We start from the raw sequence: 27,167 nt of genomic DNA on the forward strand, positions 1-27,167 counted from the left end.
GGTGAATTTACTTTTATCTCTCTTTTTTTTTTCTTAAACGTAAAAGCACCCTCTTAGTTTTTACCCCACCCTCAGTTCTTCTGCATCTGTTAGCCTTGCTATTTTCACTTGACTTAAAATTGATCAATGTTGCTAATGCTGTTTCTGAGGGGGTGCTTGGTACTGAATACTTTACCCCAAACAACTGTAACTTTGTTTGTAAGTTGAATCCTACTCCTGTTCTAGATGCTAGAAACAGGAGACCACTTGTAGCTTAGAAGAGATGAAAAGAATCGAGGGCCATGGAAGAATTTGCAAATTGAGTGAGAATTTTGAAAATGGCATTGTTTGACCAGGAGCTGGTTTGGGCTAGTGAACATTGGGTGGTAGGTGAACATTATTTGGTGCAGCTTTGATAGGAGAGCTTTGGATGACCTCTAGTTGCAAAGAGAAAGTGGGAGACTAGCCAGGAGTCTAAAGGTTAACAGTGTGTACATGAGAGTTGCAGAGAACCAAGTCATGTTGTAATGGTACATGGTTGTGGTGGTTGTGACAGATGACCCTAGTGATAAGAATAGGCAATAAGTAGCTCAAGTTAGAAATGAAATCAAGGTTGTGGATACAGCCACAGCCAATTGCTAGGGAAAAGAAAGATGTCAGTGGTTAGGAATGCAGTCTTTCCAATATTTAGAAGGAGGAAATTTCTGCTTATCAGACGAACAATTTGACGACTTTGCAATGGTGGTGATGGCAGCACATAGGAACTGATGGGTTTCTTCAATGAAATTTCTGAGATGCAAGCGTAGAACTAAGGAAAACTTATTGGGAAAATCATTGGTAATAGGGTAGGAGTGGTAAAAGGAGCTGTTGTAGTTAGAGTAGAATGGAAACACACATACTGTCCTACACAGCAGTATTGGAGGCATATGGTGTGCTCAGTGACGTGAAAGTCACCTGACCAGTCAGCGTACATATGAGAGAGGATAATTTACCTTGTCAGAGTCACACTGGGATCACCTGCGAGTTCTGATCTGTTTCAGGGGGTGGAACTGGAGGGACTTAACCATGGATTCCAGGAAAGAGGGAAGCATATTTGGAGAGGAAGGGGAGGTTGGCAAGCTGGCGTTGCAGAGAAGTGGGGAGCAAAAGATTGCTTTTTATGATGAATGCAGATTGGAGGGGAGAGAGAGAAAGTGAGGATTGAACAGTATCTATTAGGCACCAAGGACCTTGTTTTTGATGGCCACAGTTAACTCAGACAAGCATGAAGTAGCTAGAGAACAATGAATTTTCAGGGCTGAGCTGTTGTGAAACCATAGAGCAGGCTTAGCTCAATGGGCTACTGAAAGAGATACCAATGGCAGAGGCAGCTGACTGTATGGTTTTAATCTTAGTGACAATGAAATCGACTAGCTTCTGACACTTTGAAGGTGATGCTACTGTGGAAAGAGGAGTTTAAATTCATTGTTTGAGGCAGAAGCAAGAACAGATTAATAGAGTCCAGACCCGAAATGTCAGCTCTCCCGCACCTCTGATGCTGCTTGGCCCACTGTGTTCATCCAGCTCTACATCTTGTTATCTTTAATAGAACACCCAGTGCTTTTGCTCTCCCTCCCCATCTTTACTCCATTTTTCTCATCACTTGTATTTCAAGAGCAGCATATCTCACCTAGTGCTGTCCCTGCCTGGGAACCGTTTGACGGAGACACTGTAGAGGAATGTTTAGTTTCAGTTTCAAAGATTAGAGAGCGCTTTGCTTTTTTTAAAACTTTACTGCGTGGCTAGCCCCATGCTGTCCCTCCTCTGTGTGTTTGATGTGGGCAGTGTCAAGAATGCATTACTTTCCATTTACTTTTGGTTTAAAAGATGAGTGATTTTTTTTAAAAAAACTCTGCATTTAACCATCTGCTGTCGCTATCCTGGGAGTGTTTGATGGGGACAGTGTTTGGGAGTTTTACTTAGTTTCCTTGCAGTTTAAAAATGTGGTGATGGGGGAGTGGGGTGGTGGCATAACTTTCATTTGAAAAAGTAGAGAGAACTTTACTTTGTATTTAACTCGTCGTGCTGTTCCTGATGGGGATCGCATCAAAGGGACCTTACTCTCTCAAACTGGAAATAAATGGAAAGCAGAGGGAGATATATGATCAGTTTAATAGAGGGAACATGACTCTGTAGCTAGACCCCATGCTGCCTCTGTCCTAGGCAGTCTTGACACTGCATGTTTCTAAATTGGAGAGTGTTTGTTGAGTTTCTGTTTGAGCACAAAATTTAATCAAAAAATCAAATAGTGGGAAGCAACATTCTAAGAAATTAAATGTATCTGTAATAAATGGGAGGTGGAGGTTGTAATGAGAAACCAAATGCTTAGAGTGTGTTGCTTGGTATTAGATCCTCTGAATTCAGATAAATGTATACTTTCATGACCCCAGCCTGGCCTGTGTGGTGTCTGTAAAGAAGTTTGTTTTTTATTCATTTGTGGAATGTAGGTGTCACTGGCCTGGCAGCATTTATTACAGTCTCCAGTTGCCCTTGGGAAGGGGGTGAACTGTTGCAGTCCGTGTGCTCTGGGTTGACCCACAATGGTGAAAGGGAATGATAGGCAATTAGGAAGTGCCTAGGAATGTTTACAAGATAAATAGTGCTGCACGAAAGCAAGTTGTTGTTTGAATGAGAAAACTTCTGATTTGATCACAGTGCTCCCTGCAGTTGAATAGCCTGCCCGCAATCCCCGTTTAAGAATTCAGTAAAAGAGCCATAACTTGGCTTGGGTGCAGATTGTGCCTCCCAATGATAATCACAAGCTGCGTGTTGGGTATGGAGATATCAGGGATTATGTTACATGCAAGTCTTGACTGTGTAAAACTGTACAGACCATGGTTAACATTTGGAGGATTGTGCACTGCTTTGGTCATATGATCATGTAAATTTGCTAACCAAGTTAGGGATCACTCTTTGCAAAAGGGTAGGTTGAGGCCGCATGATGTGTTCGGTCTTTAAATTTATGACAGTGAGGGGAAAATGTTTCCACTGGTGATGGGAGTCCAGAGCTAAAAAGTACAATTACAAGCTAATTGCCAGTAAATCCAATAAGGAATGATTGAAGTGTGGAGATGCACTTGAGGGAAAGCTTTACAAAAACACGAGGATGTTTGTTCATCATGACTGTGACTACACTTCAAAAGTACTTCGTTAATTGTAAGGCAAGTTGGAACTTCCTAAGGTTGTGTTTTAAAAACAAAGTCACAATTTCTTCAATTGAAGAAACCAATTATTTCTTGATGTCTCACTCACTCCTGTTTGGAATCATACAGTATAGAAACAGTCCAACCAGCCCACACCAACCATAATCCCAAACTAAGCTAATCTCACCTGCCTGCGCTCGGCCCATATCACTCCAAACATTTCTTGCTCATGTATTTATCCCATGTCTTTTAAATGTTGTACCTGCATTCACCATTTGTTCTGGAAGTTTATTACATATCGGTTAAAAGAAAGCCCCTCGGGTCTTTTTTAAATCTATCTTAATGCTTCACTCGCTTCTGTTTGCTTCATTGGAAAATAAACTTAACAGCGAAAGAAATAGAGGCATGTGCTGATAGTGAGATGCAGAGCAGTAGGAGCAGGCTTACGCCACTGCTGCCAGTACGTGGTACTGTGGTGATTGAGGTAGTTGGCTGCCCCAAAACCTCTTTGACTATGCTGTGTCTAGGGCTCTTCTAATAATGTGTTCAGTGATCAGTCTACACAAAAGAGGCATTTTCTTTGTCACAAGATGGTTTATTACATGACAGCAATAAGTACACTTTACACTACTGGTCGGGTGTAAATCTGAAAGACTCTTGGGAACTATACAGAATACATTTGCTCTCTTTGGACACTTGTGCAGAACTCTACTGTCAGCTCCCGAAGATTGGGTTACATCATTAGACTGGGTGGAGCCATTGCAGTATCAGCATTTACTCTGAGAACTGTTTCCGTGTGCAACACCTATACCGGTATGTACTAGAATTGAAAAACAATGCTGGATATTTTCAGGTCAGGCAGCTTCTGTGGAGAGAGAAATGCAGTTACTGCTTCAGACCTGTAATCTAACAGATCTGACCATCAAATGAATAATTACTGTTTCCCCCTCACTAACTTGATTTCTTTCGCTCCTCTTTGCTGAGTATTTCCAGAACTTCGTTTGTAGTGGCGGTTTGTAGCTTCTGCAGTATTTCACTCTTGTACACGTAGAAATCAGCCATACTGAGTCATTTACTTCAGTGGTGTAGATATACACTAGAAATGTTTTTAAGCATTCACGGTCTTAAGTAAGAGCTTTATTACAGTTACCCACTCTCCCTCTCCACTGATTTCTACCTGCTGTTAACTATACAAGCAACACAGGTAGCATGATGGCTCACTGGTTAGCACTTGCCAAACAGCGCCAGGGACCCAGGTTCAATTCCAGCTCAGGTGACTGACCGTGTGGAGTTTACGTGTTCTCCCTCTGGGTGCTCCAGTTTCTTCCCACAGTCCTAAAATGTGCAGGTTAGGTGGATTGGCCATGCTAAATGTGGGATTATGGGGCTAAAGTAGGGGCTGGGTTTGAGTGGAATGCATTTTGGATGGTCAACGCAGACTCAATGGGCCAAATGGCCTCTTTCTGTGCTGTAGGGTTTCTGTGAACACCCAATCAACCCTTAACTGATATTGATCACCTATTCCTTATTCCATTTCAGGTGATAACTGTAGATACTTTGTAGGTCCATGTAACTTCTGAGGGTTTTTTAGTAGTGTCCCTGAGTCTGGATCAAGAGACCCAGGTTCATGCTCCACTTGCTCTGAAGATGTGTGTTAACATCTCTGAATCAAATAATGAGAAAACATGTGTGACTGCTCTATCTCCCTGGCTTGCTGAACCTGCTGCTACACCCAGGTCTCAAGACAAATCAGCCGCTACATTCTGGAAATCTGAAAATTCTGTTTACTGATCACTTGTGATCATGTATGTTTTTGGGTTGTCTGTTTTGTTCCCATGTGGCACTATCTGTCTCAGTAGGGTGTTGGTCACTGCTGCAATTTGGAATTCCTTGTTGCCTATTTCCAGGCTTATTGTGTGGTACAAAGTAGAATGACTTGAGGCACTGCCTATTACACAGACTGCTTAAGGAAATAGTAAGAACAATGGTCACTTCCTTATTAACTCCAGAACCGCTGACAGGAAGTTTAGTTCTGTGAACATCTCTCACATACTGGAAAGGGACTGCTTCACATGTTGTGAAAACCACATGTAAGGTCTACTTTCACAATGTGACTAACAATCTCCATCTGTTAATACAATTGTATTGTATCATTTGAGGCATTGGTGCTCCAAAATAAGCCCCAGAGCTAACTGAGAAGTGGGTGTAAACATGACTAAGTTGGCTTCAGAACCAAAGAAAAGGAGTTCTGATTGAGTTTGACTTGGGGGATGATTGTTTTTGTCAAAGGGTCATACAGAATGGACACGGATTCAGGTGGTATTTTATGATTTCAGGATGTGTCGAAGCGTTTTACACACAGGAAGTGATTGCAGGGCCCAAAAGGAATAAACACGACATCTTCACCAGACCTGCACAGAGCTGGCACGGAGCCCCCACTTTCATATGTGACATTCACACAGTCAAGAAGCAGAGCGCACTGCTCTCCCTGAGCCTCTGGCTTTTGTTTCACACATCTCTCTGTGTCTGTCTCTCTCTGCTCCATACAGGTTTGGGGCCAGTCAATATGGCAGACATGTCTGTTGAGGACATACAGGTCCGAGCAAACCAGGTGACGGATGAGGTGAGTCTCTACTGTGAGTTGGGCTTTTAGTTGAAACAGGCTATGGAAGAGTCAGGTGGGCTGAAGTTGTGTCTTTATGAAAAAAACAGGTTATATTGATTTTGTGTCCACCCCCCCCATTAATTTTTCACCCCTTTTTCTCTGGATGTGAGATTGGGGGGCATGATTGGTGAGGAATTCTCCCGTGTTAGATCTCGACGACTCGTAGTAGGCAGCTAATGGTAGCTGAGTATTCTATCATTATCCAGCAAGAGTTACTTGACAGACGGTGCAAGACTGTCAGAATCCTTGGCGGGGTGGGGGATGGCATTTCCATACCTGTAATCCTTTCCTAAGTGAGGGACACCTTACTTCTCGGACCACTTAACCAATATTGACCTCAGCTTTTCACCCCCAAACAACTTGCTGCCCATTCCAATTATTAGCTAACTTTCAGGCCTGTTCCATAGGATGGATGTTCCTGATGTCTTTGGTTTGGTGAGAGCTGCTTTGGCTTTACTTCCCAGCAATTTATTTAAATTCTAAAGGGGTGTGACTGCCAGTCGTTTCAGGAGAGATTCAACCAGTAAAGGTACAGGGTTGCAAACTATCATGGCCGTTGGATTGTTGAATTGTGGTGTCTCAGGCTTGACAATTTCTGTTCCTCTCTTCACAGTCCCTGGAGAGTACCAGGAGGATGCTGCAGCTGGCGGAGGAGGTAAAGCTGAACTATATCTTCTACTGGTCTTACAATGCTGACTGCAGGGCAATGGGGCATATTGGGTTGAAAGCGCAGAGGTGGGGATTGAGGGTCATGGAACAATGTGACAGGATCTGTCAGGCTAGTACTGGAAGGCACAGGTTGGGATCTGTGAGGGTCGTGCCACAGAGTGATCATTGTTCAGTGTTTAATAATACAACTGGTGTTCGCCCTGCACGTAGTGTAGTGGTTGCTACTAGTACAGAAACAAATACGAATTATTGCAGCTTTCTGCTGACTTTTGGGTTGAACTGGGGCCTCAGGAAGAGTCGACAAGGCTATGTTTGCCACTCTTGTGTTTAGACTCACCCCTTACTCTTGACACTCGACATCCTCTTGCCAACATTTGAACAGTCTGGTCACCAGGTCTGTGCAATTCTCTCAAACTGTTTTCTGAAAATACAGAACTGACAGTGGTCATCCAGTGTCTCGAGTGCTATTCGGATCGCTATTGTCCTATCTATTCAGCCTTCTCTGATATCTATCCAATTCCCATTTGTAATGTGCCTCATTTAATAAGTGCAATTCTCATTTCATTTTCACTAGTTTCAATTTTACTAATCAAATCTATCCTTTTGTTACCCAGTATTCTGTAAGTGAAAACAACTTCTTTATTTACTCTATTTCGATTCCTCAGTTTGAGCAGTTCTAAATCTCCACTTAACCTTCCCTGCTCTTAGAAAAGTCCAAGCATCCCCAGTCTGCCACCTTACCCTGCTACCATTCGTCAATCCTGTTTGCATCTTTTGTACGGTGATCAGAATTGTTTATAGTATTCACATTCATTAGTGAATTATAAAACGTTTAATATAATGTCCTTTCCTTTCTATTCTGTCTATCTTAAAGCCTTTTTTTAAGAAAGCATCCATCTACTTGTCTTGCCATATTTTGGGATTTGTGTATGTATATTCTTAAGATTCTCTGCTCCTGCAGCTGCTTTTGATTTGTACTGTTTAAATTGCCTCACTTCATTCTTCCTACCAAAATACTACATTTCATACTTTTCTATATTAAGGTCATGTGCCATGTCCCTATTTGTTTTATCACTGCTGACGTCTCCTTATCCTCCTGACCAAATTTCAGACCATCCAGCCACCTGCAAACTTTAAGATTGTTCTGTTTATGCCGAATGGGAAGTCATTAATATAAATCAAAAATACCGCTGATCCCTGGTGACTCCATTGCGCTTTTCCCTCTAGTCTGAACAAGCAAAGAACAGTAGTGAATAGTTACTTCTGCCCCTTAGTCACTGTCCACACTGCCACTATCACTTTAATCCCATGGGTTTTACTGGTTAAGTATTGGAGACAAAGAACAGCACAAAGATTTAGTGCAGGCGAGTGTTGTATTTGAAGTGCTAGCACAGTGTCCCTGTGTAGCCCTACCCTCAACCAAGCATGTATTATTATTGGGAATTTGAAGCAGAAGCAGAAGCTGCAGGTGAATAAGATAAATCCTTGGGTTCCTGAATTCTATGAAACTTTGGGCGTGGATGTTGGGGGAAACGCAGCCAGGGTGCCTCTGCACTGTTCTTATTTAGTTCTGGCATGGTGCATCTAATGATGGATGTGGAGAATAGAGTTCTGTGACTGTGCAGTGCACAATCAATCTATTAGCACCCCAGCTACAGTGCGGCCCACTCATCTCATTGAAAGTGACCATCTGGTGTGCTGATACTTCCTTTCGTTTCAGAGCAGGGATGCTGGTGGCAAGACTATGATCATGCTGGATGAGCAGGGAGGTGAGTATGTGGTGCTGCCTGATCATCATCAGCAGGGTGCTGGGGCTACGTGGGGAGGCTGGGCTGGCATTCTTATTGCACAAGCCCCTGGTCTGGTTAGCATGTGCTTGTATTTGTTGGGAAGGGTGGAACAGGGGTATTAATGTGATCTTGCTGTGATTTCCTTTACAACCCTTAGGCTGGTTAGGGCAGATTCTAGTGCCTGTAGAATCCTTGCCTAATACTTTATATTCAGGGATCTGGTCACCCATTCAACTGCGGGGCAGTCCAGTGGACAGAAAGTTCCAGTATCACCCTACTCTCTCCTTGGCTCGTACATTGAAGTGAAGTTACGGCCAGCGGCGACCTCTGGCCTGTGAGAGGGAGGAAAAGCTGAACAGGAGTGACGTTAAAAGAGGCCATTTAGCCCAATGCATCCACACAGGCTGAGAAACGAGCCAGTCAGCCACATCACACTTTCCAGAATTTGGTCCGTAGCCTTGCAGGTTACAGCACTTGAGGTGCACTTTCAGGTGCCTTTTAAATGAGTTGAGGGCTTCTGCCCCTACTATCCTTGCAGGCAAGAGAGAATCAGACACCTTCCTTTCCCTGGCCAAAAATATTTTCTCATCACCCCTGTATGTTTTCTACCAATCGCTTTTAAAATTTTTTGCCCTTGCTAAGGTTAAGTCCCATTAACTTCAACTAGGCTTAATCAAATCTTCCCCCTTCTTGTTCCAAGGAGATCAACCCTAGCCTAAGAAGAAGCGGTTACTTGTTGCCTACTGTCACCTGTCCACGTGATAATTACCATGTGGAACAGTCTTGATCTGTGCTGAGGGTTTTCACACTTGGAAGCAGATTTTGCCTCTTTTGGTAGGGCTGCTAGGTAATTCTGGACAGATAATGCATGTGTGTGTGGGGCTGAAGTCACCAGGAGGAAGGAAACTCTGGGCTGTTCCAGCAGAGATTCATTCATGGCACATGGGGTCATTCTGAAGATTCTAGTGGCTAACTTGGAGTGGCAGGGGCAGCTGGGAGGGAAGCAGAGAACCCACAGTACAGCTGACCTTGTGACCATGTGCTGTTTGGTTTTTTTTTTGTTTAGAACAATTGAGGCGCATTGATGAAGGGCTGGATCAGATCAACCAGGATATGAGGGAGGCGGAGAAAAACCTAACTGACCTCACCAAATGCTGTGGCCTATGTGTGTGTCCTTGCAGTAGGTAGGTGTTGCTGGGCATAGCCAGGGAATGGCTTCCAGCTGACTCTCAGTTCCAAACCACACCAGATTTTTGTATCATGTCTTTCACAGTATTGGGACATTACAGAGTTGTAGACGTGGCAGAATGTAGGAAATGGAACCAGTTAGTGCTCCCACAAACAGCATTGTGATAATGATTGGAAAATCTGTTTTACTGATGTTGGTTGAGGAAGAGTGGCTGGGATTGAAGTCTGCTGCTCTTCATCAACATAATCACATGCTGCCGCCCAAGAGGGCCTCAGTTGAACATCTCCGGCAATGCAGCACTCCAGTACCATGTTAGAAGTTAGCCTAGGTTATGTGTTCAGTTCCCTGACGTGGATTTTCAATCCTCTGACTCAGATGGTAATGTCTAAGCAGCGGCTGGCGGTACATAATGTGTTTAAAGAATGCAGTGCCTTCAGTCCAGAAAGAACATCAGTCAGTGTCATAGAATCATTGTTACATTTCTGATGTTAAAGTGAAGAGACTGAATTGACTTAGCAATTTTTTGAGGGCACTGGCTGTTTCACACAGATACGGGCAGATTCAGTTTTGGGACAATGTGAATGAAACTTTACCTTTGTATTCATGGTGTTCAGTAGCTGCCAGTGTAGCTCGTTCTGTTGCTGGTTGTTTGTTCTTCACGTGGTCTTAGTCATAATGTCACAGTATGCAGTGGTGTTCGGAGTTGCTGGTAGACTTGCCTCAAGGAGAACATGAATGTAAATTTTATGCAAATGTGATCTGTGTGTTGTACAGAATTTAGCCTCAAAACCAAAACAGTCTGATCCAGGTACAGTCTTTGGAACAGCAGCTGTAATTAACGTGAATACCCGGCATGATGTGTATTTGAGTATTTGGGCCTGTTGTGTGTCAAACTAACTTCTTTCTCCATTCAGCTAACTGGAGCAATCAATTCTAATGATCACAATATGTTCAGAACTTCTGCTACCACTATCCATTAACTGATTAACCGATCAAGCTTTGTCTGGTAGGATCCTAATTCCAGTGAGCAGCCCAGGAGCAGAGCTCCAGGCTGTTTTCTGTAATGCTGGGATCATCAGTGACACCTAATTGACTGACCTTTTGAGTTCATTCTCTTGCTGTGTCTCTCTTTCTCTCTCCTCTTCTCTCATTTGCCCCCTACCCTGAAACCTTGTTCTCCACCCCCCTCCATGCTTCATTTGTTGAAGATTAACCTTAATATAAACCTCAGTGGAAAGCGGGAGCCAGTCAGTGACATACATCGTGGAATCTGTCATGAAGAAACACAGCTGTTTTGGGGACCTGGTCCATGTTTGAGTAGGTGGTACATGTAACTGCATGCTGCATGAGCCTGCTATGTGCCTGTGTAATTGTGGAAGTGTTGCAATCTTGTGCCGTTAGAATAAAGAACTTGTATTGCCTCTCTCAACATCAGTGTCACAAAGTGCTTCATTTTCAATAAATACATTGTGTAGTATAGTCACTGGTGAAGCAGCTATGCACAGCAAAAGTCCTGCCAACTGCAAGGTGATAATGAGCAAATGATCTGTTCCCAGTGATGTTAACTGAGGGATAAATATTGGCCCCAGGACAAGGGAAGATTCCCCTGCTCAGTTTTGAAATAGTTTCAAGAGGCCTGTGAAAGGAGAATTGAAAACTCTCACATTGCTGAAGTCAGCAGTAAAATGTTCTTAGCGCTTTTCTAGTCAATACTTCTGGGAAGTATCTCTGTTTAATATCTCATTTGAAAGACCGTCAATGGTGCAGCAAACTCTCATTACTGCCCTGGTGCATCAGTCTGGATCGTAGGTTCATCAAAACGTGTAAGGAGAAAGGTGAAGGAAATTAGTACGAGAAATACTGGGACTGCTAACCAAATGTTAAATGTGGGAGACAGAAGGAACTGGGAATGAGCAGTGTGTTGAATAATCAAAACCAACAGAGAAATTCTTCTAGTAAACTATTGAGAAAACGGGTAATTGAGTGTAATTTCAGAAAAAAAAAGCTAACACACTAAGAGATTAAGACTAAGGACAAGAACAGCAGTCATCATCCTTCTGGACTTCTCCAGTGTGATGGCTTTCACATCTCCTGCACTGTAAGCACCAGTCTGATTCAACATCATCAAAATCCAAAATGTTCTAAATACAACCAAGAGAGATGAGAGACAAAGTCCATGCTGACATATCAAAGTCACCTAAAAGGTTGAAAGTTGAGTTGTACCTTGTTGCTTGTTCCTGACATCAGTGCCTTACTCTTCCAGATCATTGGACAAAATATCAAACCAGTCCCAACGCTGACTAATCTTGCCCCCTCCCCACCCTTCAGAAATACTTCGATTTGCACCAAACCCCACCTTATAACCCTTGCCCTTCTTAGATCGTTTCCAATTTGCTCGGCCGTAATGCATCTCTGTGCACATCACCAGAACTCCAGTTTCTATCTGATGTCTTCTGAAAAGCTCTCAAATTCATGAAGCAGTCAGCATAATCTCTCCTAAATTGTTACTAGTCATTTCTCAATAGTCTGACTGGGTTGTACCGAGATTCATTGCATAAGTCTGCTTGACCATTTTGGAAAGTCCAGACTGCAGTGCAGAACAGAGAACAGTAGAGCACAGTACAGGCTGTTCGGCCCATGATGTTGTGCCGAACTTTTACCCTAATCCTAAGGTCTATCTAACCTCCACCCCACCTTATACTATCATCCGTATGCCTATCTAATAGCTGCTGAAATGCCCCTAATGAGGCTGACTCTACTACCCTTTACTGGAGGAGGGCAAATGAAGGGGAGTCACGTTCAGCATTTAAGAGAAAGATTTTTGCACTTTGCACTTCACAACCTCAATGTCCCAATGGGCTCTCTAGCCAATGAAATAGATGCTTTCTTCCTCCTCTCTCCCTGCTCCCACCCCAATTGGACAATTTCAGAGATCACTCCCTCTCTCCAACAATCCATCGAAACTCATTGTCAGCGAGTTTTGCGAAGATTCACATCCAGAACTCATTGTCACATTGTCTCTGTCTCAGGGTGAAGAACTTTGAAATGGGGGATGCATACAAGAAAGCCTGGGGTAGCGATGCTGATGGGAACACGGGCAGAGTAGTCTCCAATCAGCCAGGCAACATCCAGAATCACCACGAGATGGCCAGGAGGGGTGGTGAAGGAGAAGGCTACATTACCAGGTACGTGGGATGGGGCTCCGTCATTGTCCGGGTCCAGGGCATAAGCATCTTGGCTATGTTTATCTGCGTGAGTCACTTGTCACATTGGGATCAGCAAATGCCCTAATCACCAGCCACTGGGGAAATCTTGATTTGTATGCAAGGGGCAACATGACCTTTCCATCCCTGATTCGAGAACAGGCATGACCTCTTTATCTTTTGCACTCTTCCCTTTGGGGCCACCTTTGCATCCATCCAGAGTGGAGAATCCACTTCTTTCTTAATGACTGTCCCACATTGCCCCTGATTGCTCAAGATTCACTGGTTCATTTTTGCTTAAATAACAAAGAGCAGCTGATGGAGAAGCACCCACACCAAATTTCCAACTACTTGTGAAATAACCTGACAATTTTGGGTCCACTTTAGGATAACCAATGATGCTCGAGAGGATGAAATGGAAGAAAACCTGCAGCAAGTGGGCAGTATCATTGGAAACCTGAAAAATATGGCCATCGACATGGGCAATGAAATCGATGCCCAGAACAAAAAGATTGACTCTATTTCTGGGAAGGTACTTGCTGTGTTTTCAACCTCCTTCCCCAAACTGCTAAGGCTTCTGAAATTTAGATTACTCTTTCAGGGCAACCCTTAGTTCCCTAAGGTCTCCAGTATCTCTTCAAGAGCAAGGTAATAAGCAGGAAACCATTTCTTAAGTTACCACAATTGCTGGATGCACCTTTGAATGATGACTTCCAGCCTCGATCTACATCTTTAATAACAATAGATGAATGAGTGAAAATATAACATACTATGGAAAAATATCTGTTTACATCATGGAAACTCACCTATTCCTCATAGAAAAAGTAAAATATGTTAAGGTTTTTGGAGATGTCTTTGAGTTTGTCAGTTGTTCGAATGGTCAAACCCATTTACCTCTGAACAATCTGTCCATCTTGTTACAGAGACAGCGTTGTGTGAATGGGTCTTGAGTTTTTAAATACACCAAATGCCAGCTCACGGGGCTTCCTGGATTTGAAGAACTTGGCATTAAATGGCATTAAAAGGCATACAAACTGTATCAGTTCAGGGTAGCGAAATCCAACAGTGATGGAACGAGTCTTGACTGATTCCCAAATTCTTCTCTTGTCCTGATACAGTTGGGTTGTGGTGTACATTTTAGTTGCAGTTTTTTGTAAATTGAATTAAATTGGTTCTCTGTGGATAATTAGGAGTGGGAAGGGAAATTTTGTATGTGCACAAGATGAACAAGTGCTGACTGTCTGTCTCTATATTCAACAGGCTGATACTAACAAAGCTCGGATTGATGAAGCCAACCAGAGAGCAAACAAACTCATCCAGAATTAATATGGAGCTGAACTCCAGACTTAGCCTTGAATGTACAGCTTCACCTACAGTCTGATTTCTGCATCCTTTTCCATGGGAGTCACTGTGCCTTACTATGCCTTTCTGCATCTCCCAACAAGCTAAATCTTTGAATTAGGGTAGGATCTGAATTGGTGCCAAGTGACTCCTGGTATTTTTTTTAAATCAGTGTACAGTCTCCAAAGCTGAGCTCTGGAGTCATTCAGGGCTGTATCCAAAGTGACTTATTTCCAGCCCAGTGGCCTCAAGTTTACCTGGCTTTTGGCAGCACTTCAATCGTTGTACATGCCCAGCACCTGTTTTTTATGTCTATTGATGGAATGATGGGGGGGGGGGGAGGAGAGAGAAGAGACAGAGAAGAGAAGAACTGTAGAGGTTAACACTGGGACCTATGGGCAGTTCAAATCAGCAATATCTGGGAGACTGATGTCTTTCTCAGTCCCAGTTTACACACTGCTTCATCTGATCTCTCTTCTCTTAATCACCCTGCCTCCCCCGCCAACTTCAATACCAACTGGCGTTTGCACTTTCAGACAAAAACTACATTGGCCAAAGGAATCCCAGAGAGTAGAATTGCTGTGGAGGGATGAGAAATGAATAGTTTGGTTGTATATGACCTACCATGGTGCTTTTCCTGCAGGGCAATGTGTATTTTAATTCTGCCCCAATTTCCTTTCTGGGAAGGAAGAAACAGTGATATGATGAGTCCGCTGGAACTCGGACATTGAGAGAATAGTAACTTTTGGTGGGTAATCGAACAGGATTTGAACAAGTGCTGCTGCTAGCTAGTGATTGTAGAAATGCTGCTTTCTATCAAACCACCAGGCCCTGGACCTTTCCATCAAACTCTAAACTCTCCTCATGGCTTTGGTCTTCCTATTCACCCTGCTCATAGATTTTCCTGTCAAAACTCAAAGTGCATAGGCCCCACTGACCGACTGTTAATCTCTCATGGTCTTTTCACCCCAGCCCCTTCTGGGCCTTGCTGGCAACTGTAAACTGCTGGTTATTTGGCCTTCCTATCTGCCTTTGACATTAGTGTATGAGTCTGTACTTAGAGCACTGCAGTTGCTGGATTCTAGCTACCAATCTACAACCACCTTGACTTCATGGCTCATTTGGGGGCTCTGATTCAGTTAAGTCAAATCAGTGACCACCAAGATACCAAAAAGCACTGAAATCAAAGTGGGAAATAAGTGAAATAATCTGCCAATGAGGTGGGGATGAAGGGAGTGTGTGTGTTTGTGTGAATGCTGCTTGGGCATCTCTTATGGAGAGTGCCCTCAGCTTCATGTCATCACTTGCTATCAACTACTTGTGTACAGGAAAGAAAATGATGAGCAGTGGTCAAGACTGCACAAACTATTTCCAGTGCTTTGGGGCTTGCTGTAATATATATTGCACATTTAATCATTTCTCTAATATTGTAAGTAACGTTTTATAGAAATAATGTGATTACTAACTGCAACCTGACTGCCTGAAAACATCAAATTTTTTTTTCTAAATAAATCATCCTCAAGTCATTGTGACTGAAGTGAAACTTGGTGTCGTGCTGGATTAAGGATTACTGGGTCCATAGATTAAAGCATTGGTTAAAAATAAGTTATTCATGCAGTGTGAGAGGAAGACTCTACACCTCCCTTTTAAGTGGTGCCTAGTTGCTTCATTCAGCAATTCCTAGGTTTTCATAAGTCTCCCTAACTTTGGACTGAACCTACAGTGATATTCAAACAGCTCATTTCTGGCAGGGAGACTATTATTGGTGTTAATTTTCCTTCCTCACTGCTGAAAGGTTGAATTATCTTGCTATGCTGTTGCTAAATCTCAAGTTCCTGTTTGCCCCTCTCACCACCCTTTAAAACATAACTTAAGGTTCCTGCACTTTAATCAAGCTGGCTTTACCATTCTGACAAGAGGAAGTTTTAGCCTCACTGTTTCCCATTGCAGATCTCTTCAACTCTAAAATAGGAAGAAATATCAAGAGAATACTTGCACATAGAATGCTTTATTTATTTTATATATACAGTGTTGTTTGGAGACCAAATTCCAATATAAGTTGGAACAGGAACTGTGGTTGCACTGTCAGCTTTAACTAAATGCTGAGTCTATGCAGCAGGTACCAACCCCAATCCCAGGCACCAGCCTGTATGCCAACAAGTGACAGCTTCAAGCAGAGCTCCTGGTAACTGAAGCCGTCTCCCAAAATCAGAAGTTACGTGCAAAGTGCTGTTATACAAGGTGCAACTGTAGTGGATAAATCAGGACTGACCAGAGCTGTTTGGCCATGTTCACATCAGCTTAATGACAATAGGGTACAATGCCTTTTACAGATTAAAGGCAGCGTAGCGACTTTACTAACCCCAATAACTGGAACGTAGGCAGGGTTGAGGACTTCACATCGTATTGTGTACTGCCCCTTTCCACTCTCCTTTTAATGAACTGGAGTTACCTCCTCTGTATGGTCCATTGCAAGTTACTACTACCATTTAACCAGCTGCTGAGATATACTGGGCTATTGTCCTGTGGCTGAGGGAGCCCAGACCTTCAAGAGAATTTCTTCTTTGTTGCTGTGAAGCGGTCCATGTACTGAGGGAAGAAAACCATGGGTCAGAATGTGGTCCACCTTTACATTATCTATTCCAGTAGCTCAACCCACTCCTGAACTCTGTTGTGCACACTCATGCTGACAATTCTCCACTTTCACCCCCAAAACCCATTAAGGCAAATGTGCCCATTTCCACCCTTTCTCCCCCCGCCCCCCAACTCAGTTGGAACAAATCTCTACAAATTCTGCTTGTAGACTCTTCCCTCCAGTCAAATTGGCATCAGACTTCTTAGCAGACAGTTACATCCAAGAAATCCAAATCAACATATCAAAGAATGTCAATCCCCTTCACATTCTTTGTCTCTCCAATTTATATCTCATTCCTGCTTAGACCAATTAAGATTAGAGGGTTCAGATAGACCGATATGAAAGACTATGCGCAATGAATGGAATTGTACTGTGCGAGATACCAAAGGGAAGTGCTTTAGATAGGAACAGAGTAAGGGCCAATTCCAAAAGTGGTATTAAATTGGACAGCTTATACAAATAAAAAACACCAGTGAAGACTGGATAAACCTGTTTGTCCTAGTATTTTGCAAGTTAAATAATGCTAACAGTTATACCGCTTGTAAAAATTTGGTTTCAGCTCCAGTACCAAAATCTCAGGGTTGAGAGAAGATCTTTTATCAGAGTGCGTATTCCATATGCACTGCTAAGTTGTTGCCCACATACTTTGTGACCAACCTTATCATAACCCTCCAGATCTCGCAGGTTCTTAATTTCAAAAAGGTTCCCTTCCACAGCCAGCAGGGCAATCTGAGAGTCAGCCAGGATACTGACAGGAATCATGGAGATTTCTAAACAGTTCTCTTCGATCCGTAAGACTTTCAACCGGGGGCATCGGGAGATGTGTGATGAAATCTGAGAGACCTACAAATGTGAAACGGTTACTTAAACTTCAAACCAAATCATTGTGAACTAGCAGCTTTTGGACAAACTCATGCTGTGCATACAATGGTGCTCTTCAGCAATATATCATACCTAAACTTTAAAGGGAATATGAATCAGCGTGCACATGTACACATTGTAGTGATGGATTTGTACAATAAATTGAATTATATTAATGCTTAAAAAAAAATTAGTTGTCTAAATGATTCATGGGGATCATTACTCACCTCATACTGTGAAAAACTGTATTGAAAATAGACAATCCACAGCATACTCTTCTGCTGTTCAATTAGATCCTGACAAATTTGTGTCTCAACTCCATTTACACACTGGTTGCGAAACCCTTAATTGCCTTACATAACATATCTATCAATCTCTTTTAAAAGGTTCAACCAAACACACTCTCAGTCCTTCTCAAATTTGAGAGTGAAGTCAATACTGACATCCCCTCTGAATGTATCAGCTATAATTCTTAAGGTTATGTTCCCACTTGTTCTGAAGGAGCTTTCTTTATACCTATGCTATGAAATGCTGCAGTAAGCAAGAATAGCTCAATTTGGTCATTCCATGCGTGTCATCTTAAAAGGAATACATGCCTAAGCTATGTGGCCTGATCTCAATTGAATCCAGCTAGCCCCTTATCATTCTGGTGAAACTGCAATACAATCTGTCCGATAAATCTGTCTTGAAAGACGCTTGTGTGTAGTAGTGTCCCTACAGAAGGTCCAGGTGCAAGTCATACCCGCCCCAGAGTGTGGCATAACAGGTCTGAAAAAGATGATTAAAAATATCTATCTTCTGAGATACATTACCCAAAAATGAATGCAGCCCACCAGGTGAGGTCGATAATATAACTTCCACCACTTTGTAATCCAGCTAAAGACCAACTTTTTCAGTAGGATCTGTAACTTTGACCTGTACCTGCCTCCCAATCTATCTTTCTTAGTTCATATGATTAATTCAAACAGGTCACACCGCGCAACTCTGTCAATGCACAAAGTTCACAATGTACAGAGTCCCTGTCCCTTCCCATTCCCATAACATCATTGTTTCATTCAGCTGTAGCAGTTGCCTGTGACAGACCTGATTTTGGTTGACATTGAGTTCAATGGCCTGCAGCTGCTCCAGTTCATCTGGCAGACGCTGGATTCGGTTCTTGGAAAGGTCCACCACGTCCAGGTGCCGGAGGCGGCAGAGCTGCAGTGGGAACTCACGAAGCTGGTTCCCAGACAGATTCAGGGTCTTCAGGGCTGCTAGCTGACCGAAGCTGGAGGGGAGCTGTCTCAGTGAGTTACTGTTCAGGTGAAGGGCCTCCAGTTTTTTCAGTTTGCCCACGTCCTCGGGCAGAACAGCTGACAGAGACAAAACATGATCAACAAAAAATTTGTTCCACCTACTAAACATCAGCCAGCAAGTAATTAAGCTACTGGATCCTTCTGAAATGCTGGAAGAGGGAAAGGGTTCAGATTCCCGGTGTGCTGGGATCCATGGGAAGGCAGGAGAGGTCTGCACTGCAGGAAAAAGAGAGAGGGTTTCTTAATGGTCAATACATGAGAGAAGGTTTGAGGCTCTTGGAGCTAGGAACACTGATTAGAGGAACATAATCTTTCCGTAACCATCTTATTTGTCCTTGGAAACGGTTAGGCTGTAAAGATGGAGCAGAAAGACAAAAGAATGCAGGAAAAAAAATGACAGAGAAAGAAAGGAAAACCAGAAAAGTAATTAAAGTGGAGCAATTCAAAGAAAAAAATGGAAGCAAGAGTTCTGTGTTTGTAAAAGCACCGGCAAATAAAACTGGTCAGCTAGAGGCACCAGTTGCTATGTGGAGGTCGAATATAAATGGTATCAATGGAGATGTACAGTGAACGGGGCTGGAACTAAGCTGTGTGAACCTGACTGCTGAATTACTCTTACCCAACTTATTACTGTTGAGATTTAAACTCTTCAAAGTTGTGAAGTGGCCAATGACTGAGGGTAAGGTCTCAATCTTATTGCCAGACAGGTCCATTGTCCTCAGACTCGATGCAAGTCTCTGTAGGTCCATGGGAAACTGAATAGTGGGAAAACAAACATTAGCTATTTCTAAAACAGATTCACATAGAGGGAAGGGCATAGTTTAATTTGTCACTGACTAGTGAGCACATTCAGAACAGGAGATATATATTTCACAAACAAAAATTGCAAAGCATAAATCAATCATTCAAACAAATGAGTAATTAATAATAATGGCCATTAAAATGTGTTAAGTAGCAGAGCCAATGAACCAAAGATTCAGATCCATTCCCACTGCTCTCTCTCCCTCATGTAATTTCCACCTCCATCTGTCTCTGGCATCCTGTCCTCTCTACCACCAATAAGTCCCCACTCTCATTGCTCTATTAACCTCAACCTCAAACTCCAACCTCCCATTTAGACCACTCTCCTCCCCCAACTCTTCCTTCTACCCACCTCACTGGCCCACATCCTCACTCCCCCACCACTCTCTTTTCCCTCCCCCTCCCTCCCACCATCCGCCCCACGACCCATCCCAATAACATTCCCTCCACAAACCTTAAGGTTTCTATTTCCCTCCCTCCATCCATCCATGCCCTCTCCTATCATCTCAGCATTCTCCCCTTCCCTCCCCTCCTTCCCACCAAAACTCCTGTCCCCATCCTCCCATCATCTCCACCCACTTGCTCCCTAACATCCCACCCCGCCTCTGGCTCACCTCTGCTCTCTCTGCCCTAGTCCCAAACCCCGCTAAGTCATATCATCCTGAGGCAGCACAGTGGCTCAGTGGTTAGCACTGCTGTCCCACAGCATCAGGGACACAGGTTCGATTCCAGCCTTGGGGGACTTTGTGAAAAGTTTACACATTCTCCCTGTGTCTGCTTGGGTTTCCTCCCAAAGTCCAAAGAAGTGCGGGCTAGGTGGATTGACCCTGCTAAATTGCCCATAGTGTCCAGGATGTGCAGGCTAGGTGCATTAACCTAGCCTCTAGTGGGAAATGTAGGGTTACAGGGATGGGGTAGGAGGGTGTGATGCTCTTCAGTATGGGCTCAACAGGCTAAATGGCCTGCTTCCACACTGTAGGGATTCTATGATCCTGCTTCCATTCATGATCGAGGATAAATCCCACCCACAACCATTTTGCAGTGATGCCACAAAGCCAGCTCTGCTTTAGTCTGCCCTTTTCTAACAAACCTTGTAATCTACAGATTGCTGCAGCTTCTCACCTCATTCAGGCCTTTCCCTGTGAGCTGGAACACCCCTGTCTTCTGTGCAGTTTCCAGATGAGCTTTCAAGGCGCTGTTCCCCATGGCAGAACTATGTAAATCTAAAAAAAAGGAAATGATCTCCCTGCCCTCCGATCACATCCAAATCTACTCTAGACAGGTCCCACAGTTCCATCAGATTATACCTGAAATGAAAACATTGAAAGTTAATAAATATGGAACGCGAAATCCAACAGGTAATTCCCAACCACTCGTCCGTTGTGATATTTAAAACAATCTTCAGGCACAACCACACAATTCTCCAGTGGAAGTGGTTGGGTTTTGAATCAATCACAGTATGATGATCACCAATGGTCATTAAAAATGACACCTGGTTCAATAAAATTCTGCCATATTTAGCTGGTCTGACTTGGTATTTACCTATGACTTTAGACTCAATAAGTCCATCCATGCCACAGATTCAACTGTTGTCAAGGACAATTAGGGATGGGCAACAAATGCTGATCTAGCCAGTGATGCAGCATCCCATGAATAAATGGAAACAAAACTGACAAAGGAACGTTTTCCTGCAATTCTTCCCCCTCTGTACTTATCTCAGTCTATATTAGAATGATTGAAGTATTCCAGCATCCCCACACTAATTCTTGCATTATGTTGTAATTTTCTGCAAAGTTTCTTTATCTACTTACCCTCTATTTGGCTTATAATATACAATCAATGGGGTATCACTGCTCTTTTTGATATCTATTAATGACCTGGAAATGGGCAGACAGGACAGTTTGCCAATGACACAAAACTCAGAGTAGCAGTAAACAATAACAAGGATAATTACAGATGTTAGACAAGCAGGAAAAATAACCAATGGAATAGGCAGAACATGGCAACTGTTATTTTACAGAGAAATTTGGAGCAATACTTTTGGACAGAAAGGATGAGAAGAGGCAATACATGATAAATGATCAGGTTGCTTGTCCACACGCAAAAAGCTGAATGACATTAGAGCTTGGTTGATAGGTGACAATAAGACCAAAAAAAACGTAACAGGATTAGGCTGTTCAATCCAGACAGCCTGTTCGTCCAGTCAGTAGGATTATGGCTGAGACGACATTCCTCATGCCTACTTTCTTGCATTCTGCCCTTGATTTTCCTACTGATCAGGACTCTATCAGATAGTCTCAGCATCAACTATACACAAGGATTCTGTCCCCACAACTCTCTGGCAAGATGCCCCAAAACGTGTCAACCCTCAGAGAAATGATTCCTCCACATGTCAGTTTTAAATTAGTGTCACCTTAGTGCTAAACATTCCCACGAGGGCACACATTCTCTCAGCACTTACTCTGTCAAGACCTTTCAGAATCCTTTATGTTTCAAAGAGATCATCCTTCTAAACTTCAGTGAATAGAGTCCCAACCTGTTTAACCTTTGTTGATAAGGCAATCCCTCCACACTAGGGATCAACCTAGGGGGAACAACAGTGCCCTGCGATTAGCGTCCTTATATGAAGAGAGATAGAAAACAACTCAGAGAAGGAGCACGAAGCTGATAAGTGGAACGAGGAGTCTGTTTTATGAAGAAAGGCTTTCGAGATTAGGAGGATGAGCAGTGACTTGATCGAAGTGTATTAGGAATGGTCTCGACAAGGTGGATTTGGGAAGGAGATTTCCTCATGCATAGAAAACCAGGACTGGTGGGGTGGGGCGGGAGAGAAAATGTTTTATAATTAGAGGTCGCCCTTGAAGCGGAGATAACCGGATTTTTTGCTCTCTCTCTCTCTCTCTAGAAGACTGTGCAAATTTGAAAGGCTGCCTCAAAAGGTCAGCGGTGGCACGGCAACAGCACAAGAAGAGAATTGGAGATTCAATAAGATCAGAGATAAGCTGGTCACAGCACCCTAGTGATTTGAAGAGAGAGACTGTGTGTGTTAAAGGAAGCTGGTGGCTCTGCACTGCCCTCAAGCCCCACTCGGTACCTGTCTCTGACGGCCGCACTGTTGCAGGCGACACTGGCTCTGGCACGGGTGCGCCCCGACCGGAAACCGACTACCAAACGTTTCCCCCACTTCCGCACGGGGCCGATGCAACAACCAATTACAGAAAAAAAGTTCCGGCCCCGGCCCCGGACCCGGCCCCATCCGGAGACTCCAATGGTAAACAGCCTGCGGTCACCTGACCGTTTGGCCCCGACCTCAACAGCCGGCGCTCGTTTTTAGGCGTGACCTCATCAGAGCGCGACGCAGTTGAGTAACGGCTTGAGCGGGAAAAGCCAACAGAGATGGTAAGGCGTAGCGCTGAGTGAACGTAGCAGGCCGAGCAGCATCATAGGAGTATATCCCGTCCCCACAGACTGACCCTGATACCACCCAGTGTCCACCCACACCGTCCTCCCCCCCGATCCCCAAAATCCTCCTCCCCTCACCACCCAATCCCCCACTGTCCTCCCCCATCCCCAACAGTCCTCCGCCGCCCCACCCACCCAATCCCCCACTGTCCTCCTCCACGCCACCCTCCCCCCCATCCCCCACTGACCTCCCCCCCCCATCCCCCACTGACCTCCCCCCCCATCCCCCACTGACCTCCCCATCCCCCACTGACCTCCCCACCCCCAATCCCCCACTGACCTCCCCACCCCCACTGACCTCCCCACCCCCAATCCCCCACTGTCCTCCACGCCACCCCCATCCCCCACTGTCCTCCCCACCCCCAATCCCCCACTGTCCTCCCAATCCCCCACTGTCCTCTCCCCCCCCCCCAATCCCCCACTGTCCTCTCCCCCCCCCCCCCCAATCCCCCACTGTCCTCCCCCCCCATCCCCCACTGTCCTCCCCCCCCCCAATCCCCCACTGTCCTCTTCCCCCCCAATCCCCCACTGTCCTCTTCCCCCCCAATACTCCACTGTCCTCTTCCCCCCCCCCCCAATCCCCCACTGTCCTCTTCCCCCCCATCCCCCACTGTCCTCTCTCCCCCCCCCCCAATCCCCCCACTGTCCTCTCCTCCCCCAATCCCCCACTGTCCTCCCCCAATCCGCCCCCACCCCCCGAATCCCCCCCCACCCCCCCCATCCCCCCAACCCCCAATCCCCCCCACCCCCCCAATCCCCCACTGTCCCCCCCCCCAATCCCCCACTGTCCCCCCCCCAATCCCCCACTGTCCCCCCCCCAATCCCCCACTGTCCCCCCCAATCCCCCACTGTCCCCCCCCACTGTCCCCCCCCCCAATCCCCCACTGTCCCCCCCCCCCAATCCCCCACTGTCCCCCCCCCCAATCCCCCACTGTCCCCCCCCCCAATCCCCCACTGTCCCCCCCCCCCAATCCCCCACTGTCCCCCCCCCAATCCCCCACTGTCCCCCCCCCAATCCCCCACTGCCCCCCCCCCCAATCCCCACTGTCCCCCCCCCCCAATCCCCCACTGTCCCCCCCCCAATCCCCCACTGTCCCCCCCCAGTCCCCCACTGTCTCCCCCCCCTCCCCCACTGTCCCCCCCCCAAATCCCCCACTGTCCTCCCCACCCCCAATCCCCCCCTGTCCTCCCCCCTCCCCCACTGTCCTCCCCCCCCCCAATCCCCCACTGTCCTCCCCCCCCCAATCCCCCACTGTCCTCCCCCCCCAATCCCCCACTGTCCTCCCCCCCCCAATCCCCCACTGTCCTCCCCCCCAATCCCCCACTGTCCTCCCCCCCAATCCCCCACTGTCCTCCCCCCCCAATCCCCCACTGTCCTCCCCCCCCCAATCCCCCACTGTCCCCCCCCCAATCCCCCACTGTCCCCCCCCCAATCCCCCACTGTGCCCCCCCCTGTCCCCCCCCCTCCCCCACTGTCTCCCCCCCCCTCCCCACTGTCCCCCCCCCAAATCCCCCACTGTCCTCCCCCCCCCCAATCCCCCACTGTCCTCCCCCCCCCCCAATCCCCCACTGTCCTCCCCCCCCAATCCCCCACTGTCCTCCCCCCCCCCAATCCCCCACTGTCCTCCCCACCCCCAATCCCCCCCTGTCCTCCCCCCTCCCCCACTGTCCTCCCCCCCCAATCCCCACTGTCCTCCCCCCCCCAATCCCCCACTGTCCTCCCCCCCCAATCCCCCACTGTCCTCCCCCCCCAATCCCCCACTGTCCTCCCCCCCCAATCCCCCACTGTCCTCCCCCCCCAATCCCCCACTGTCCTCCCCCCCCAATCCCCCACTGTCCTCCCCCCCAAACCCCCACTGTCCTCCCCCCCAATCCCCCACTGTCCTCCCCCCCCCAATCCCCACTGTCCCCCCCCCCCAATCCCCCACTGTCCCCCCCCCCAATCCCCCACTGTGCCCCCCCTGTCCTCCCCCCTCCCCCACTGTCCCCCCCCTCCCCACTGTCCCCCCCCCCCAAATCCCCCACTGTCCTCCCCACCCCCAATCCCCCCCTGTCCTCCCCCCTCCCCCACTGTCCCCCCCCAAATCCCCCACTGTCCTCCCCCCCCCCATCCCCCACTGTCCTCCCCCCCCCAAATCCCCCACTGTCCTCCCCCCCCCCATCCCCCACTGTCCTCCCCCCCCCATCCCCCACTGTCCTCCCCCCCCCATCCCCCACTGTCCTCCCCCCCCCATCCCCCACTGTCCTCCCCCCCCCATCCCCCACTGTCCTCCCCCCCCCATCCCCCACTGTCCTCCCCCCCCAATCCCCCACTGTCCTCCCCCCCCAATCCCCCACTGTCCTCCCCCCCCAATCCCCCACTGTCCTCCCCCCCCAATCCTCCACTGTCCTCCCCCCCCCCCCACTGTCCCCCCCCCCAATCCCCCACTGTCCTCCCCCCCCCCAATCCCCCACTGTCCTCCCCCCCCCAATCCCCCGCTGTCCTCCCCCCCCCCAATCCCCCCGCTGTCCTCCCCCCCCCCCCAATCCCCCGCTGTCCTCCCCCCCTCCCCCCCCCAATCCCCCCGCTGTCCTCCCCCCCCCCAATCCCCCGCTGTCCTCCCCCCCCAATCCCCCGCTGTCCTCCCCCCCCCAATCCCCCGCTGTCCTCCCCCCCCCAATCCCCCGCTGTCCTCCCCCCCCCAATCCCCCGCTGTCCTCCCCCCCCAATCCCCCGCTGTCCTCCCCCCCAATCCCCCGCTGTCCTCCCCCCCCCCCCAATCCCCCGCTGTCCTCCCCCCCCAATCCCCCGCTGTCCTCCCCCCCCCCCCCAATCCCCCGCTGTCCTCCCCCCCCCCCAATCCCCCGCTGTCCTCCCCCCCCAATCCCCCGCTGTCCTCCCCCCCCAATCCCCCGCTGTCCTCCCCCCCCCCCCCAATCCCCCGCTGTCCTCCCCCCCCCCCCAATCCCCCGCTGTCCTCCCCCCCAATCCCCCGCTGTCCTCCCTCTCCCCCCCATCCCCCGCTGTCCTCCCTCTCCCCCCCATCCCCCGCTGTCCTCCCTCTCCCCCCCATCCCCCGCTGTCCTCCCTCTCCCCCCCCCCCGCTGTCCTCCCTCTCCCCCCCCCCCCCCGCTGTCCTCCCTCTCCCCCCCCCCCGCTGTCCTCCCTCTCCCCCCCCCCCCCCCGCTGTCCTCCCTCTCCCCCCCCCCCCCGCTGTCCTCCCTCTCCCCCCCCCCCCGCTGTCCTCCCTCTCCCCCCCCCCCCGCTGTCCTCCCTCTCCCCCCCCCCCCCGCTGTCCTCCCTCTCCCCCCCCCCCGCTGTCCTCCCTCTCCCCCCCCCCCCGCTGTCCTCCCTCTCCCCCCCCCCGCTGTCCTCCCTCTCCCCCCCCCCCGCTGTCCTCCCTCTCCCCCCCCCCCGCTGTCCTCCCTCTCCCCCCCCCCCCGCTGTCCTCCCTCTCCCCCCCCCCGCTGTCCTCCCTCTCCCCCCCCCCCCGCTGTCCTCCCTCTCCCCCCCCCCCCCCGCTGTCCTCCTCTCCCCCCCCCCCCGCTGTCCTCCCTCCCCCCCCCCCCCGCTGTCCTCCCTCTCCCCCCCCCCCGCTGTCCTCCCCGCCCCCCCCGGTCCCCCCCCCCCCCCCCGCTGTCCTCCCTCTCCCCCCCCCCCCCGCTGTCCTCCCTCTCCCCCCCCCCCGCTGTCCTCCCTCTCCCCCCCCCCCCGCTGTCCTCCCTCTCCCCCCCCCCCCCCGCTGTCCTCCCTCTCCCCCCCCCCTCCCCCCCCCCCCCCCGCTGTCCTCCCTCTCCCCCCCCCCCGCTGTCCTCCCTCTCCCCCCCCCCCCGCTGTCCTCCCTCTCCCCCCCCCCCGCTGTCCTCCCTCTCCCCCCCCCCCGCTGTCCTCCCTCTCCCCCCCCCCCCGCTGTCCTCCCTCTCCCCCCCCCCCGCTGTCCTCCCTCTCCCCCCCCCCCCCGCTGTCCTCCCTCCCCCCATCCACCCAACCCCCCCCCCCCGCTGTCCTCCCCCACGCCGCCGCCCCGCCCCACCCCACCTTAAACTTCTCTCCCAACCGTTCGCGTTCCTCTTCAATTATATCACCAGCCCCTGACTGCGTAACATCCCCCCCAC

General features: G+C 48.2%; 2 protein-coding genes across 4 annotated transcripts in view; one reads left to right on the top strand and one right to left on the bottom strand.

The window, feature by feature from the left end:
• The window catches only part of LOC125455358 (synaptosomal-associated protein 23-like), a 32,306-nt gene extending 16,745 nt beyond the window's left edge, over window positions 1–15,561 (top strand). The window contains exons 2-8 of the mRNA XM_059649338.1: window positions 5,711–5,784; window positions 6,440–6,481; window positions 8,216–8,264; window positions 9,352–9,469; window positions 12,504–12,659; window positions 13,065–13,209; window positions 13,938–15,561. Coding sequence (XP_059505321.1) covers window positions 5,728–5,784; window positions 6,440–6,481; window positions 8,216–8,264; window positions 9,352–9,469; window positions 12,504–12,659; window positions 13,065–13,209; window positions 13,938–14,003 — 633 coding nt within the window. The 5' untranslated portion in view covers window positions 5,711–5,727 and the 3' untranslated portion in view covers window positions 14,004–15,561. The remainder of the gene's footprint in view (window positions 1–5,710; window positions 5,785–6,439; window positions 6,482–8,215; window positions 8,265–9,351; window positions 9,470–12,503; window positions 12,660–13,064; window positions 13,210–13,937) is intronic.
• A 446-nt stretch (window positions 15,562–16,007) lies between these two features.
• Window positions 16,008–22,892, bottom strand: lrrc57 (leucine rich repeat containing 57). Of its 3 annotated transcripts, none has more exons than XM_048537163.2 (6): window positions 22,705–22,892; window positions 22,072–22,194; window positions 20,733–20,917; window positions 19,429–19,564; window positions 18,598–18,866; window positions 16,008–17,496 (listed from the first exon to the last, which is right to left on the bottom strand). In XM_048537163.2, the coding sequence occupies exons 3-6, from the start codon at window positions 20,814–20,816 to the stop codon at window positions 17,209–17,211; spliced, it is 777 nt and encodes a 258-aa protein (XP_048393120.1). In that variant the 5' UTR covers window positions 20,817–20,917; window positions 22,072–22,194; window positions 22,705–22,892; the 3' UTR covers window positions 16,008–17,208. The 3 variants fall into 3 exon arrangements, with proteins under 3 accessions (XP_048393120.1, XP_048393121.1, XP_048393119.1); XM_048537164.2 differs by lacking the exon at window positions 22,072–22,194 and having other exon boundaries at window positions 16,008–16,607; window positions 17,311–17,496; window positions 22,705–22,886; XM_048537162.2 differs by lacking the exon at window positions 22,072–22,194.
• Window positions 22,893–27,167: the final 4,275 nt, after the last annotated feature.

This window comes from Stegostoma tigrinum, chromosome 10 (genome assembly GCF_030684315.1).
Source record: "Stegostoma tigrinum isolate sSteTig4 chromosome 10, sSteTig4.hap1, whole genome shotgun sequence".
NCBI classification, from domain to species: Eukaryota; Metazoa; Chordata; class Chondrichthyes; order Orectolobiformes; family Stegostomatidae; genus Stegostoma; species Stegostoma tigrinum.

Coding starts and splice junctions, on each gene's coding strand:
- lrrc57 (XM_048537162.2), bottom strand. CDS start 20,816: ATGGGGAACAGCGCCTTGAAAGCTCATCTGGAAACTGCACAGAAGACA. Junction 19,565..20,732: donor CAGGGAAAGGCCTGAATGAG/GTGAGAAGCTGC, acceptor CCCACTATTCAG/TTTCCCATGGACCTACAGAG. Junction 18,867..19,428: donor TCTCAACAGTAATAAGTTGG/GTAAGAGTAATT, acceptor TGTCTCTGTCAG/CTGTTCTGCCCGAGGACGTG.